Source organism: Phoenix dactylifera, chromosome 9 (assembly GCF_051530095.1).
Source record: "Phoenix dactylifera cultivar Ajwa chromosome 9, Ajwa_hap1_PhDact_Kaust_v1.1, whole genome shotgun sequence".
Taxonomy (NCBI): Eukaryota; Viridiplantae; Streptophyta; class Magnoliopsida; order Arecales; family Arecaceae; genus Phoenix; species Phoenix dactylifera.
Window position 1 is genome coordinate 31909982 of NC_143198.1, and position 14251 is coordinate 31924232.

A 14251-nucleotide genomic window follows, 5' to 3' on the forward strand; every position below is an offset into this window, starting at 1 on the left:
CGATGAGATCTCCTTCTTCTTTTTTTTTTTTGAATTTACAAGAAATATAAAGAAAGAAAATCTTTTTTAATGTTGGGTTTTTGTGTTTTCCGATAATTTTTTGACTTAAATTATTTTGATATCTTTGGTATACTCGTCAGAATTACACGCAACGAGAATAGCCGACAGAAATTGTGATCAAATCTCAATTTCCAGGTAAGTACTTGTAATGTGTAACTTTGGGGTTGGCATCAGTGTAAGATTTATGCTTTTTGGGTAAAATAATTTTTTAATATTTTTAAATATAAAAATTAAAACTTTGTTTTTGTTTTTCAGAAAACTAAAAATATATGCACTATTTTAAAAATATAAATATAAATTTTATAAATTGTGATGGTGGTGATCCAACAAAAATGGTGATGATGGTAGTAGTAATGATGGCCATGTTGGGGGGGGGGGACATGAATCATTTCTAATAACTTTTTTAAATCAAAAATTAAATTATTTTTAAAAATAAAAATATTTTTAACAATCAGGCTTTTTTTATTTTTATATTTCAATTTTAAAATTAAAAATCAAAAATTGTAGTCCTTATAGCAGGCACTTGTTAGCTGTTGTGGACTGGGACGGGGTTCTACTTGCTAGCTATTAAACCAGGTGGACCGTGATGAATGTAGATGTCAAGTCTAATAAATTAAGGCTATTTCGGAGGGAATCTTGAAAACATTTTGAGGGTTGGGTTATGGATTCAAAGGTAAGAATAATGACTCCTATGATGGCCTTGGAAATTGGAATATTGAAATATTACTGAGTTGTTCTTGGTTAATCTTGCTCATTAAATGAAATATATAAAAATAATAATGGTATTTATTGGATTTCATTTAACTGAATATAAAGCCGGACTTTAATGATCCAACTATCCCACCAGCAAATCTTTAGGTTAGCACGACTGTGTTGATGTCTTTAGAGTAAGAATCGTGACTCATACGTATGTTGGCCTTGGACTCGAATAACAGCCTTGGTGCGCTTAGGGGGGGCTCCAATAATTACTTGGCCTTGTACTGGGGTGCTTGATACGAAGAAATCAGACTCTTCTCTTTCGCTTGTATCCGTAGTCTGGTTCTGAAAAAAGTTTCTGCTTTTTGTTCAAAATTATTATTATTATTATTTGGCTAAAACAAGTATTTTATATATTGCAAGTACTAATATATTTAATAAAATCAGAAAACAAATGGTGACGTAGTGTCTGAAGTAACTATGGTATTTTCAAAATGACTGGCTGCTTAGGCAAATGCTTTATTAGCTTCACTAAATATATCAGCTTTGAAGCTCCAATTTTTACACCTGGTTAAAATTGATGTCCCTGCTCCAGAAGTTCTGAGTTCATGTAAATTTGGCAGAGCTTCTTTTTACTTTTTCATTTTGGTGAAACTAAAACTAGCGTTTAACATTTATGCCGTAGTACGTTCAGTGCGGCGGCTCACGCAGTGCTCTGGGGTTGGGCTCAGGAACGGCCCGTGTAAATATCGTGCGCTTGTAGCATATCCCTCCGCTCTCGCGTTGCCGACTTTCGGGGTCGCCTCCAGTCGAGCGCGCGGCGGGACTTCCGACTTCGCCCGGGGGTGGGGGACGAGCAAGGATGCTGAGCACAAACTGGTGGATACGTCGCCGGCAAGGCGGAAGAAGAGAAGAAGACGATGGCGTAGATGACCGATTCTCCCTCCCCACCCGCGATGATGTCCAGCCCATCGACACCCAAGGTCTCTCTTCCTTCCTTTATTCTCCCTCTCCGCTCGTTCCGGCTTCTTCTTTTGATTTTCTTAGCCCTTCTTCGTCTGAATTTCTCCCCAAGACATGCTATAAATGTTTGTTTTCTGGGGTTCTTCTTCAGAACAAGAGGAGATGGTCCGCTCTTATGAGAGGAAGCACGATCAACAGAGTCTTATTTGGAGGGTAGGGTAACTTCTCCTGTTGGCTCTTTTCCAGTTCAGCTGCATCCCTCATCCAGATTGTCTTGCTTGGGCGATAATTTCTTAATTTCCGGTTTCTTGCAGCGCATTTTTGCTGGTTTTCTTGTTGGCTATGCGGCATTCTTGATCTATTCCATCTTCCACCAAGCTTGGTTTCCCTGGGAACTGGTAAAGAACATTTTTACTCCCGCCATGATCTTTAGATCCTTTTCCAAGTAATCTTCATTTGATAGACCAGGTTTTTATCTAGAACTAAATCAATATGGCTGCTCCTATAACTACACATTGAGTATGATCTCTGGTAGAGATAGAGGCCGACATATTCAGGTTCATGTCAGAAGTTATGTTGGAGCTCGAAGAAAACCTAATCTGCTCTCTAGATTGGTGGAAACTATAGTTTGATCTAGTAGGCTGACTTTTGCTAGTATAAATTGATCAAAGAAACTCGATCTTCACTCTCAACATAGATTGGCTCAGAGGGCACGCTATTTATAAAGGGCCCGTGAATAGCACCATATCATAAAGATGCCATATAAGCCAACTCAGACCTTAATCCCAAACTAGTTGGGGTCGGCTACATGAATCCTTTTCTTTCGTCGATTTAGGTATGCAGATACCATGAGCCATCAAAAATAACTGAACCCATAGGGTGATTCTGTGAAGCAAGGGATCAAAGGTTTCAAAGTTTCTACAGTTATGAAATCTGTTTCAGGGAAAGATGAAGGAAGACATCCAACTTAAATCAAGCTCGGGGTCATGTTTGTGCCCCCCAACGCTTGGGAGTACTTGTAACACTTGAGGATCAAAGAGCGAATGGCGGTGGCTTAAAATTTAAATATTTAAAACAAAAGGCATGTTGAAAAACTACAAGTTTCGGTGAATTGATGGCTTAAGTGCCACCCATAGCATATAGATGATGAAAAATCTTTTAGACTGGTCTTCCTAAAAGGAGGTTATTTCTGAGAATTTCAGAAATTTTTATAACCCAGTACTGGCCATCATCTATAAATGTCAATGGATGAGAGCTATGTGTAGTTTGGTCTATCGACACCATTGTAGCCCTAGCCTCTAGCTTTTCTATCTTCCAAAGTTCTATTAGGAATTATTATTGAATTGGAAATGGCTAGTGCCGGTCATTGATTATTATCGAGCTCTGAATAGTTTTGGTGTTGATGCTGCTGCTTTTCTGAGTAGAACCATTTGGACTAATGTGAATTTTATCATTTAAAATTAAAAAGATGGATAAAGCTCAGGTCCAGATGGCTTGTGCTGCAGTTCTATGCAGTGCACAACTTACCATCTTCTTGCCTTCACGGAAACATTCCATTTGCATATGTATTATTACACAAAACATTCCATTTGCATATGTATTATTTCACTCATGGCTTCATTATTAGAAGATAATTAATACATGTACTGGTCGATGGGAATGTGTTCAGGGTCAAGAAAATGGCAGATTTAGTTCCTGTTATAGAAATATTTATGCAGGTCATGCAAACTTGAGCTTTGTCCTATCAGCTGTAATGCTTTATGTATACCAGGATTATAAAGCTTGTCTAGTGCATGGAAAACTTTATCTTATCCTTATTTAGCTTTTTATTATTAACATTTTGTTGGTATACATAAAAATGCTATTAAAATTTTGAGACAATGCCAATATGGTTGCTTGCTAATCTAACTAATGCGATTCTCTTTACTTTTATGTTTTTAAGCCACAATGGTCCTCTTTCCAGAATTTTATGTGACTATCCAGGGCCTGTTTGCATATGGTTACCATTCTCTTGAGCAACACCTCTACACTTTTCATGGAGCTCAACATTGTTTTAATTCCATTTTTGACTAATGTCAATTGTTCTTCTACTTCCTTTACATTCCTGTTAAGGGTGTTATGGTCTTTGATGGGAAGAACTAGTGGTGAAGTATCTGACAAGGTTTACATTTTGTAACAATATTAGTGTGACTTACCATCACATTTATCTTTTGTAGCTATGGACACCATTTACTCGAGCATTGTTACATGAAATTGTTCCTATCGGATATTTGACATTTTATTTTTACTTATGACCAGCGCTATCATGCTTACTTCATGGATGAGATGCCCACATGGATGGTCATATTTGCAGGTTTGTCACTGTTTTATTGTTACTGTTTGTGAGTGTTTCCAAACAGTCTTGTCAATCCATAATGATTGATCAGTTTATTAAGAATGTTCAGTTTGTTCTCTTAAAAAAAATAAAAGTTTCTGCTACAGCCTTCTAAGGTTGCATGGATATTTTACTACTAGGTATTTACTCTACAGCTTCTATCTTTTTTAGTCACTGATAATCATATCGCACAATTACCAGTCTTTTTGGGGATTGCATGTCTTTCCAGTGTAATTAGTTCCTGTATCGCATGTACCTGCTCATAGCCCAGTTTTATTCTTTGCATCTTTTTTGTTTGATATTAATGATATACATATTTGATTTCCATTATAAACAGCCAGCTGGTGTCGTGGTGTAGTTGGTTATCACATCAGTCTAACACACTGAAGTCTCTGGTTTGCCAATTTTATTATTTTTAAGAGGGCAAGCCTTAATGCGATGGTTAGGTTACTCAATTGTCACCCAGAGGTCATGGGTTCGCAATACGGAAATAGCCTCTCTACATCTGTCCCTCCCAAACCTTGCAATGGTGGGAACCTCCTGCACTAGGCCTCCATTTTTGCTGTTATAAATAACCAGAGTTCTTTGCTGGCTCTTGCTTGCTCGTTTCAGAGCTTTCAGGTATGTTAATATGGACAAGGCCAAAGTTGGGATCAGTTGTGAATAAGTTTTGAGTAATTGAGGAAACTATGGTCCTCTGCAGTACTGTTGTAAATGGCAGAATCCAGCATTTACAATCCACACTCCATTTAACTGGTTGTATCACATTTGAAGGTGCGATAATACAGTATGGAAATGATCCATTCTCTGATATAATATGAAATGTCTGGGTTGGAAAGGAGTAATCACACATTGTTCCAAGTCTTTGGTGTTGCAATGTGCTTGTTGGAGGTGGTTAAGCATGCTAAATTGTAGAGATGAAACATGCAACACTTTGAAGACATTACAGAAAACAACAAGGATCCTGTGAAGTAACGAAATTGGAGTCATGACTATATCAGAGGGCATTGATACAGAAAACCATGAAGGTGAAGGATTCTCTAACTCAACTTTGAGTAGTGGGAGTTACTAGCAGGATATCTGCAGCCTTGATCCCCTAGATTGGGTTGCTGCACCAGTAAATTTCTGTAAAATGTTAGCCAAATTTGTTGTCACAATGTGTCACGTATAGTTTTTTTTACTAGCACAGCTGTGCAAATGGACTAAATGTATTTAAATATAAACATATTGTATTCCAAATTTATATTTATCTAATTACATTAGTTTTATCTCTGTTCAGCTTTTGCAAAGTGATTTGTGTTTCTTATTGGCACATAAAATCTAAGCCAGTCATTTAGCATATTATAAAAGTATATCGGTGTATTTCTCTTCTCTTTTAGCTGATATATTCCCCTGCCTATTTTACAGACTGGGTTGCTGTGCTAGCTTGTTTGTTCACAGTCAAAGGGCTACTCCATAGTTCAAGCTCGTATAAACGGTGGATGTGGTATTCATGCTATACTGGCTCATTCCTGACCATCTTTTGGCTGTATTACATGTTGAGGTAATTATCATTTTTCTTTATTGCTCGGCTTGATGCATGAAATTCTTTCGAAATCGGAAGTTGGGCATTCTCTAAATCAAAATTTATTTTGCTGCCCATTTGGTAGAATAAAAAGAGAACTTTTTCGTGAACTTACAAAGAAATATTGAATCCATCGGTAAGAGAATAGTGATATTCTATCACCATTTTCTCTCTCTCCATTTAATTATTTATAAATTGCTTTGCTGACACAGCTTTGACCTGTGGTAGTTAACTTTGGTTTTGTTCTTCTTTATTATGTTTCACTCTTTTTTCCTTCTAATAGGTCATTCATTCACTTGGCATTGACCACTTTCAGTTGATTTGTTCTTGCAAATCGAATAATTATTGTCTTAAGTTAAATTCTTCACTGTATTAAAACTATATTGTTATATTTATCTATAGCCTAGGTGATTGTTTAGTAGTCCTGTTTATCACTCTAAATCTGCTTTCCTTTTATTATTTCCCTCTTACAGGTTACCAAAATTCCGGTGGGATATAATATGGCTTCCTTTTGGCCCTTTGAGGTATTACCTACATATGAATTTTGCTTTTTATTTAGTACCAATTCAAACTTAGAGAGTATGAAAATGATGAGCAGTGATGGAATGGTTGGCATTTGGAGCATATATTATTACTCATGGGATTATCATATGTGGAGAGCTATTTCCAAGGCACCATTTTAGATTTCAGTTTATTTATGTAATTTTTTTTTTGACAAATATGTCTTGTTCTTTGCAGTGGTGCTGGGATCTGCCTCTATGTAGACCATCTGCTGATGGAGTCACTACAAGATATTAGAAAGTTGCGCAGCTACATGTATAACTACAAAACCTTATGATTTGCATGTTCCGTTTTTAGGGAGTCTTCCAGCAAATTTCTTCTGTATACAAGAATTTGCTATTGGTAAAAAAGAGGGGGGAAAAAAGGAAAACATGCATCCACTTCTTAGCCAGTCCTCTTCCTGTATTCGATTTTACCAGAAACCTGGTTTCTGGATGCCATTTCATAGTTCTAGATAGCAGCTATTCTTACCTTTCTGAATTACAGTGTGGCATGGTGAGTTAATGTGGAAAATGGTTCTCATTCATGATGACCAATTTGCATGCTTCACAGAAGTCCTAATTGAGCTCATCCATTGCAGCAAAGCCCATTTAGATATTGTTCACCAAAAATGAAGAGTTGCCGTTTTCTTCTGTTTCTTACACCCCAAACTGCTTTTATATTTCCTCAGGGTTCGGGCCTTAATATCCAGCACCAAATCTAGAATAACTAGGTCATTAGTTGCTCCTAGAGTAATTTTATGTTTCAAGTCTCCCTATATACTGAGGGATATTTCTTTGTGCGATGGTAAAAAGATTTGGATCGACAATCAGAGCGGTCCGGGTTCAAGTTCTGGGATAATCATTTTGTACGAAAACTATGTGAAAAGTTATATCTCTTCAGTCCTCCTGTTTTAGGATCTTGGGGTATAGGGACCTTAACTTGGTAATGGTCCTTCAGTCTCTCTACACATTATGAGAAGGCCATGAATGGATCGAGAGCAATAGCTTTTCACATAGCCTCAATGATGATGACATCTTAAGTTCAGTGGCAAAACCTCACCACAACCGAACACTAACATTTACATCCAATAAAACATTTGGAGAGCCTATGCATGAGCCTTCTGGGTCCTAGCAGTGGCATGAGAGCCATGTTCCCCTTTTCCATGTCCCAATGACTTGGCAGCCAAATTCCCAAACTTCTGAAGCTTCTGGTGCACAGCATCATAGGGGCCGACGGTTCGGATGGGCGACACACACAAGCCAATAGCATCAAGGTACCAACCGCTCCTTCCGCTAAAGCCAACAATCATCCCTCCATCCATTGGGAATGTGAATGGCGTCCCCTCTTCAACTCCGAAAGGCCCGAAAGCCCTCTGATTACTCTTGAACGTAAGCGATCGAATCACGGGTGAACCACTGTGTACCACCGGAGAATAGTGCCCGCTTACTGATGTCAGGAACTCCTCCGGGTAATGCAGTTTGACCTGCAGTGTTCCATAAACAATGTAAATTTGAAGCATAGAAACTAGAAGCATGATCCTTCTAGGCTGCGAAGTTTTACATAACAATAAGCACGAGACGATAAAGCATCAGTATACCTTGTAGCATAGAAACTAGAAACATGATCCTTCTAGGCTGCAAGGTTTTACATAACAATAAGCACGAGACGATGAAGCATCAGTATACCATGTAGCATAGAAACTAGAAACATGATCCTTCTAGGCTGCGAAGTTTTACATAACAATAAGCACGAGACGATAAAACATCAGTGTAGCATAGAAACTAGAAACATGATCCTTCTAGGCTGCGAAGTTTTACATAACAATAAGCACGAGACGATAAAACATCAGTATACCATGTAATCGTTTGTTTCATAACTATTATGGATCCAACATGTATCTCAGAAGACATAACTTCAGTAATTATGGCATAAGAAATCAGTTCTTCAAATATAATAGAAGGTATAGTTGACATAGAGACATACCTGGACTGTGAGGTTGCCCCCAACTCCTCCATGCTTTTCTGCCAAAACAGGCTTCCCATTCTTGTCATACAAGACCCGAATCGAGTCGATGCACCGATCGTAGACCAGATATATCTCTCGAACTCCACTGTAGCTGCCATCATCCCAAGGACTTCCACCATGGCCGCCCCAAGGGCCTACTTTAACCGTCTTGCTCGAGCCGGCAACCTTCTTCTGAGAATGCTTATCAGACACAGCACAAACATGTTATCTGTTAGAGATTTTGTTGCCAAGAATTTTGAGAAATAAATGTTTTGACTTACTCGCCAACTCACCAAGGTGGAGACTAATTACTGATAGACTTATTAAAAACACTTTAAACTACGACGAAAACTTTGCATGTTTGCATGGGCACCTCAGAGAATCAGAACCAAATGACAAACAGTGTTAAAAAATGAGCTAGCAGGAAAGAAAAAAAAGATGTCTGAACAACATAGCCCAAAATTCAATGCTTAAGACAATTTGCCCAAGATTTAATAACAGGGTTGGCGCATCCGACAGGGGTTGTATCTTTCGCACTAACGAAGGATTTACCTTCCTTCGTGGGAATCCACCGTTGGATCGCGCAAGGATGGCTTAGAGATCTGTGCAGAGTGCGATCCAACAGTAGATGTCTTGAAAGAAGATCAATCATTCTTTGGCATGAAAGATGCAACCCGAACCCTGGTGTATTAGGAAGAACCTTCATCATAGATCAGAACAACTTGCTTATGTTTGCAAAACACTAATACAGGATCCTTTACTGACCATGCTGGGCTAGAGAGCAAGCACCAAACCAGCAAGCTCTACCTACAAGAAATGGAGGTAAACGGACATAGACTGGAGAGCAACTTGGTGCTCAGATTTATAAATGAATGTGGAGCTTGTAGAGGTGAAGGAACCAAGCACTTTGTTCTGTCGACAGCATCCCATATATGCCTTCTGCTTTTCAAAAGCATAAGCATATAATGAGAGCTTTACAGGTAAAATATGGAAGTTTAACAGTGGATCAGACTGGAGAAAGCTTACCACAAAATAGAAAAGCTCACATATGAACAAAGCCCAAGACTTGGCTCAAAGCTTGGTCGAAGTAGAGTAATTTTTTTTTTTATGCATACATGTTGTACAAAAAGAATCATACTATATAAACTAACTAATGCAAGTGCTGCACTAGTAATGTGCATTTTCCGAAGTGGGGCATTGCAAATTGATAATTTCAGCTATCAACAGGATTCTCCTCCTTTCGAGTCAGAAAATATAAAGACACCTTTACAGCTTCAAGCATCAATCTTCGACGTGATTCGAAGCATCAATTGACTTGTTACGTTGTGGTACACAGACTGATGATACAAGTAGAGTAATGAAGAATTCTCCACTTTCGATCAGAAAAAAAAGGCAATTGGCATCTTTCTTTTATCTCTAGTTGAAATAAGGTGAGATTAGCCGATCAAAAGATCCTCCTGAAGTAGCATCTCCCTCCTCCTATCCACTAGTCTCACCTCAGAGAATTTTCCTAGAGAATATAGTTCCAGAGTCCAAAAACAAATCAGCATTCCAGCTGCAGGTTGGCGGCCTTCTTTGTGGGTGTGGATGGATGGAGACACCTCCAATCTGAGGGCCAAAAACCTTGCTGATATTGCACGCTAGTGGTGCAAGATGCTTATTATAATCATGTGAACTCCAACACGTATCCGGTTATATATAGTACGCTTCCAAAAGATCATGCACCTCTAAGTTTCTATACGATTACAGGCTTACATAAGAATTTCGTTTCTGGAAATGCAATGGACAAAATGATCGAAGGCAGGCTACAAATCCTACTGTATAAATATGAAGATGCAGCAGCATATGATGGATATGCTCTACCTTGTTGTGAATATTGTAGTCAACATGATAACTAAAACTTCCTTCATGCTCAAATATACATTTAATCACATATCTATACCATAATCTGGAAGCTTCAAATAAAGTAACCGATGAGCTTCCGATTCGCAAATCCACTTGTAAACATTGGAACACTCATATGGCATCCAACCGATGATGCGAAATAACACAGTTGCTTAGATGAACGAACATCAGCGCACAGGTCCAGCCAGCCCTATCCAACCACATGTAATAATATTACAATGGTGGAACCTAGTTATGATGCTACCATAAACACAAGCTCCTAACAAGTTTGAGTAATGCTTACATGCAAACATGCTGCACAAGACCTTTGAAATTAGGACTAGTGATTCAATGAACTGAAATTTTTCTCTCTTATTGACAAACAAGCACTTAGAGAAGGAATTAGATCCGAGTTTATAAGTCCAAAAAAAAATTAAAAATATAGGAAGAAGATTAAAATCTAAACAAACAAAACAAACCAACCCCTTCAGAGGGCCTACATACATGTCAAATAAACGCAGATAGTTTGGTAGTGTCGATGCTATCGTTCTGGTTCATTTGCCATTGCCTATCCGCACTCTCTCTTAATATTTGTAAGCAAAATGAGCTGACGAGAAAGAAGGCCCGGCCCACCATGGCCATATGTATAAAAAGGTCGATTATTTGCTCTTAAAGACCCAAAGCCCACCTGGCCATCTGTACCTCATCGACCCTTGTCTTTGAAACAAGCCCTCTTAAGCTCTATGTTATGGACCCTTTATCATCCCTGACTTCTTTCCCCACGAAGGGGTGGCAATTTTTGATCCAATTCGTCAACCCGGCATGCAGATGACCAGCAGATTTAGATTTGATATAAATAGATTTGGGTCATTAAATAGATTGGTTTCAATGCTAGATTTTTGATCCATTTTGACCTATTTAATGATTGGATCGGACAGTAATCTAATCTATTTAATCCATTGAAAATATGTTTACTCCATTTAAAACCTACTTTACCCATTTGCGTCTCATTCAACCTAATCTGCACAACTTGTTTAACCGTTTAGATCTATTTAACATTAGATTCACTTAACTTATTTAACCCATGTAGCCTGGTTTAATTCGACCTGTTTAGTAAACTAGTTATATAGGTCATAATGAATTATCTATTTAATGAACACGCCAGATTCGAATCAAATTTTTGACCTATTTAATAAGTAGGTGGATTTCAAGTTGATAAGTCTTTAACCTGCCTACCTCCATGCTATCAAGCATCGAATCTGCATACTCGTACCTTTTGGAACCTAGTTCGGCCATATCATTTAGTGGTTGGCTGAAATCAACTAATGGTGTAACAAATCAGTTTAATTTGGGACCCAGCATCTTGGAAATACCGACCATGGGATTGCCTGCGGCTGTCCATTTGAAGGGTACCCACAGCCAAACCATTCAGCTAGTTGGTCTTCAAATGCCCGAGGAAAGCAGCCTACTGCAATTCAGGTAACACATATTCCCATCTCATTGGTAGGTGGCTACATGTTATGCACCATGATTGGATAGAGAGAGAGAGAGAGAGTTGATACTTTGCTTTCTAATAAATGTTGGTACATAATTTTCTTGGAAGTAATGATACAACCATAGGATCAAGACAGTTCAGCAGAACATATGCTTCTGGTTTTATACTCAATGCCTAAAGAACATAGGCTCTTTTATCTGGAACTCAGAAGCCGGATGATAGATTAGAGCTTAGTAGGAATTCAGAATTACAATCTGAAAAACTTGGAAGTGGAGTATAAAGATATTCGCGCAATGATTTCTCTGAATATATGGATCCCATGAGTGTTTCTTCAAGCCAAAGAAAACAGTTGTTTCATGGTGACTGAAAGCTACAAGCATCGCGTATGAGGAGACTCTATACGAGAGCGCTTTAACCGCACGTAATGTTCTTCTTGATTTGAAGTAATTCTTATGTAAATTTGTTAGGTTTGACAATTCTATGCAACTTCCACTCGACTGCTCGTCTGGAATTATTGGTGTGGATGAGACTCCCAGCTGCCGCGACCAATCTTGTCGAACATCCTAAAGTCATTGTTCTTGCTGTCGGATGTGGAAGTTGCTGTGTCCTTTCGTCTCTACTTGTTCTAGTGATATTCCCTCTTGGTGGATTGTGAAGGCTCGTTCGTGATGCCAAATTTTTTTCCAAAACAAGATCTCATAAGTTGTTGGTGGGGATCGCAATTTATATCTTATATCTGCAGTTGCTCGGATTATCCGGATCAATTCGCTTTGCAATTTATACAGACGAATGAATATCTGTTTTGAGATCTGTGTAGGCGGACGAATATTTGGAATGTAGTTGCTTTGAGATTTGTGCAGATGGATGAATAATTTCGATCATCCACTGATCGCTTTGAGGTCCGTCTAGGAGGATGAATATTATGGATTATCCATGCAGCCGCTTTAAGAACTGTGCAGGCGGAAGAACATTTCTGGTCGTGCAAGATGCTTGAAGATCTGTGCAGGCGATGAATAAAGGAGTTTGGAGCAATTTGAGATCTATAAGATGAATGATCCAATAGTGGATTTGCAGGAAGGAAGGTGAGTCCTAACACCATTCCAACAATGAATTTTTTTATGACATAAATGGTAGTTTGGTCATAATATAATTGAATACTATCATGCGATGATCACGCTACTCTATGAATGAAGAAGAATGGTTTGAATCTTTGTAAGTCGGGAGGGTGACTTTGAAATTGGCCAGATGACTTTGAAATTGGCCCCAAGTTGAGAGGTTTAGCTGCAATTTTCTTCTAAATATTAAGATGCAAAAGCTTCCACGCAGCCTAACTTTCCAATGAGAATTGCTTACAAAGACAAATTTCTCTTGTAATCATTCCACAAGAAATCAAATTTTCTAACCTTTAGGAAGCTGCCATGGGTCTACAGCAGCCTCTTTTTTTTCGTTTTTTTCTATAGCATTGCCCATTTGGTACCTTCTCAAACCAAACCTAAGCTCTACGTTTCCAAGGCGGCGAGACTTCAAACCTTGCAAGGCAGTGACACGTTGGGCCCTCTGTAGCAGTTAGTACAGGTAAGATTCGAATGGACAGTCCAACCGAAACTCTTCATCCAAGATTTAAACTCAAACCAAGATTTAAAATAAACTTCCAATGATGTTGCGACGGCTATTATAATTATTTCAAAGCCTTCCACTAGATAATGGATGTCATGTAGACACATACCTGCCATTCTAGAATGAGAAATTAATTAGGATTGCTATTTAACATTTCTACTTTTCATTAGTCAAAACTAAAATTTAAGTTTTTAATGTCATATGAGTCAAAAAGTAAATCTATATTTGTTAAACACCAACATAGCAAGTAATATTGTCGTGTCTTTTAAATCATTGTTTGTCGTAATGTATAACTTGCCGTGACATCCACTTTTTTTTGTTAATCCACTTCGCAATGAAATGGACAAGGGCGGTGCTAAGTGCTAAGAAAGTTAAGTATGACTTGCAAGAATAGGTACAATATATTATGAGCATTTGGCTCAATAATGAATTACCAAGCTGAGCCTCGGCAGCTTCTATGTAATTAGTCGTACCCAACGCTAAGCAATTAACTATTGTTATTCAATCATTTTCGAGAATCATAGTCATCCAAAGTCAGGATTTAAGTAAATTTTGGTTTTAAAGGATGTGCAAGGCTATATATATATATATATATATATATATATATATATATATATATATATATATATATATATATATATATATATATATATATATATATATATATATATAATAGAAAATCATAAAACAAGAGAGTTTAATTATGACTTGCAAGATCTGTTGACTCAGCAACTTTTGTGTGACTCGGTGCCAAAATATATAAGTAAATATGTTGTTATTCAATCACTTTTGGTAGCTGAGTCAGGATCAGTTCATGCTTTGGTTTTGAACAGTACACAAAGTTGTGTACATACCCTATTACCCATTAAAAAGTTATAAGTAATAGCTGTTATTTTTATTTTAAACTAAGAATAATGAATCAGGATGGGTCCGCATTAAGACTATTCCACTGTTGAAATCTTATAACATTTCAATATTTTTTCAGAATCTAATAAGTTTTTCTTCAAGGACTGATATATCATTAGGAAAGATCTGAGATTGTTCAAGAATC

At 37.8% G+C, this 14251-nt stretch overlaps 2 protein-coding genes across 3 annotated transcripts; one reads left to right on the plus strand and one right to left on the minus strand.

The window, feature by feature from the left end:
- Nucleotides 1-1447: 1447 nt before the first annotated feature.
- LOC103719289 (histone-lysine N-methyltransferase) lies at nucleotides 1448-6754 on the plus strand. The gene is made up of 7 exons (XM_008808472.5): nucleotides 1448-1739; nucleotides 1871-1932; nucleotides 2034-2117; nucleotides 4018-4072; nucleotides 5501-5636; nucleotides 6131-6181; nucleotides 6396-6754. The coding sequence occupies exons 1-7, from the start codon at nucleotides 1619-1621 to the stop codon at nucleotides 6493-6495; spliced, it is 609 nt and encodes a 202-aa protein (XP_008806694.2). The 5' UTR covers nucleotides 1448-1618; the 3' UTR covers nucleotides 6496-6754.
- A 433-nt stretch (nucleotides 6755-7187) lies between these two features.
- Nucleotides 7188-9125, minus strand: LOC103719297 (jacalin-related lectin 19). Of its 2 annotated transcripts, none has more exons than XM_008808484.6 (3): nucleotides 8970-9125; nucleotides 8184-8405; nucleotides 7188-7683 (listed from the first exon to the last, which is right to left on the minus strand). In XM_008808484.6, the coding sequence occupies exons 1-3, from the start codon at nucleotides 8970-8972 to the stop codon at nucleotides 7306-7308; spliced, it is 603 nt and encodes a 200-aa protein (XP_008806706.2). In that variant the 5' UTR covers nucleotides 8973-9125; the 3' UTR covers nucleotides 7188-7305. The 2 variants fall into 2 exon arrangements, with proteins under 2 accessions (XP_008806706.2, XP_008806712.2); XM_008808490.4 differs by having other exon boundaries at nucleotides 8184-8396; nucleotides 8970-9110.
- Nucleotides 9126-14251: the final 5126 nt, after the last annotated feature.

Coding starts and splice junctions, on each gene's coding strand:
- LOC103719289 (XM_008808472.5), top strand. CDS start 1,619: ATGCTGAGCACAAACTGGTGGATACGTCGCCGGCAAGGCGGAAGAAGA. Junction 2,118..4,017: donor CTTGGTTTCCCTGGGAACTG/GTAAAGAACATT, acceptor ACTTATGACCAG/CGCTATCATGCTTACTTCAT. Junction 4,073..5,500: donor ATGGATGGTCATATTTGCAG/GTTTGTCACTGT, acceptor CCTATTTTACAG/ACTGGGTTGCTGTGCTAGCT.
- LOC103719297 (XM_008808484.6), bottom strand. Junction 7,684..8,183: donor GGGGCAACCTCACAGTCCAG/GTATGTCTCTAT, acceptor GGAACACTGCAG/GTCAAACTGCATTACCCGGA.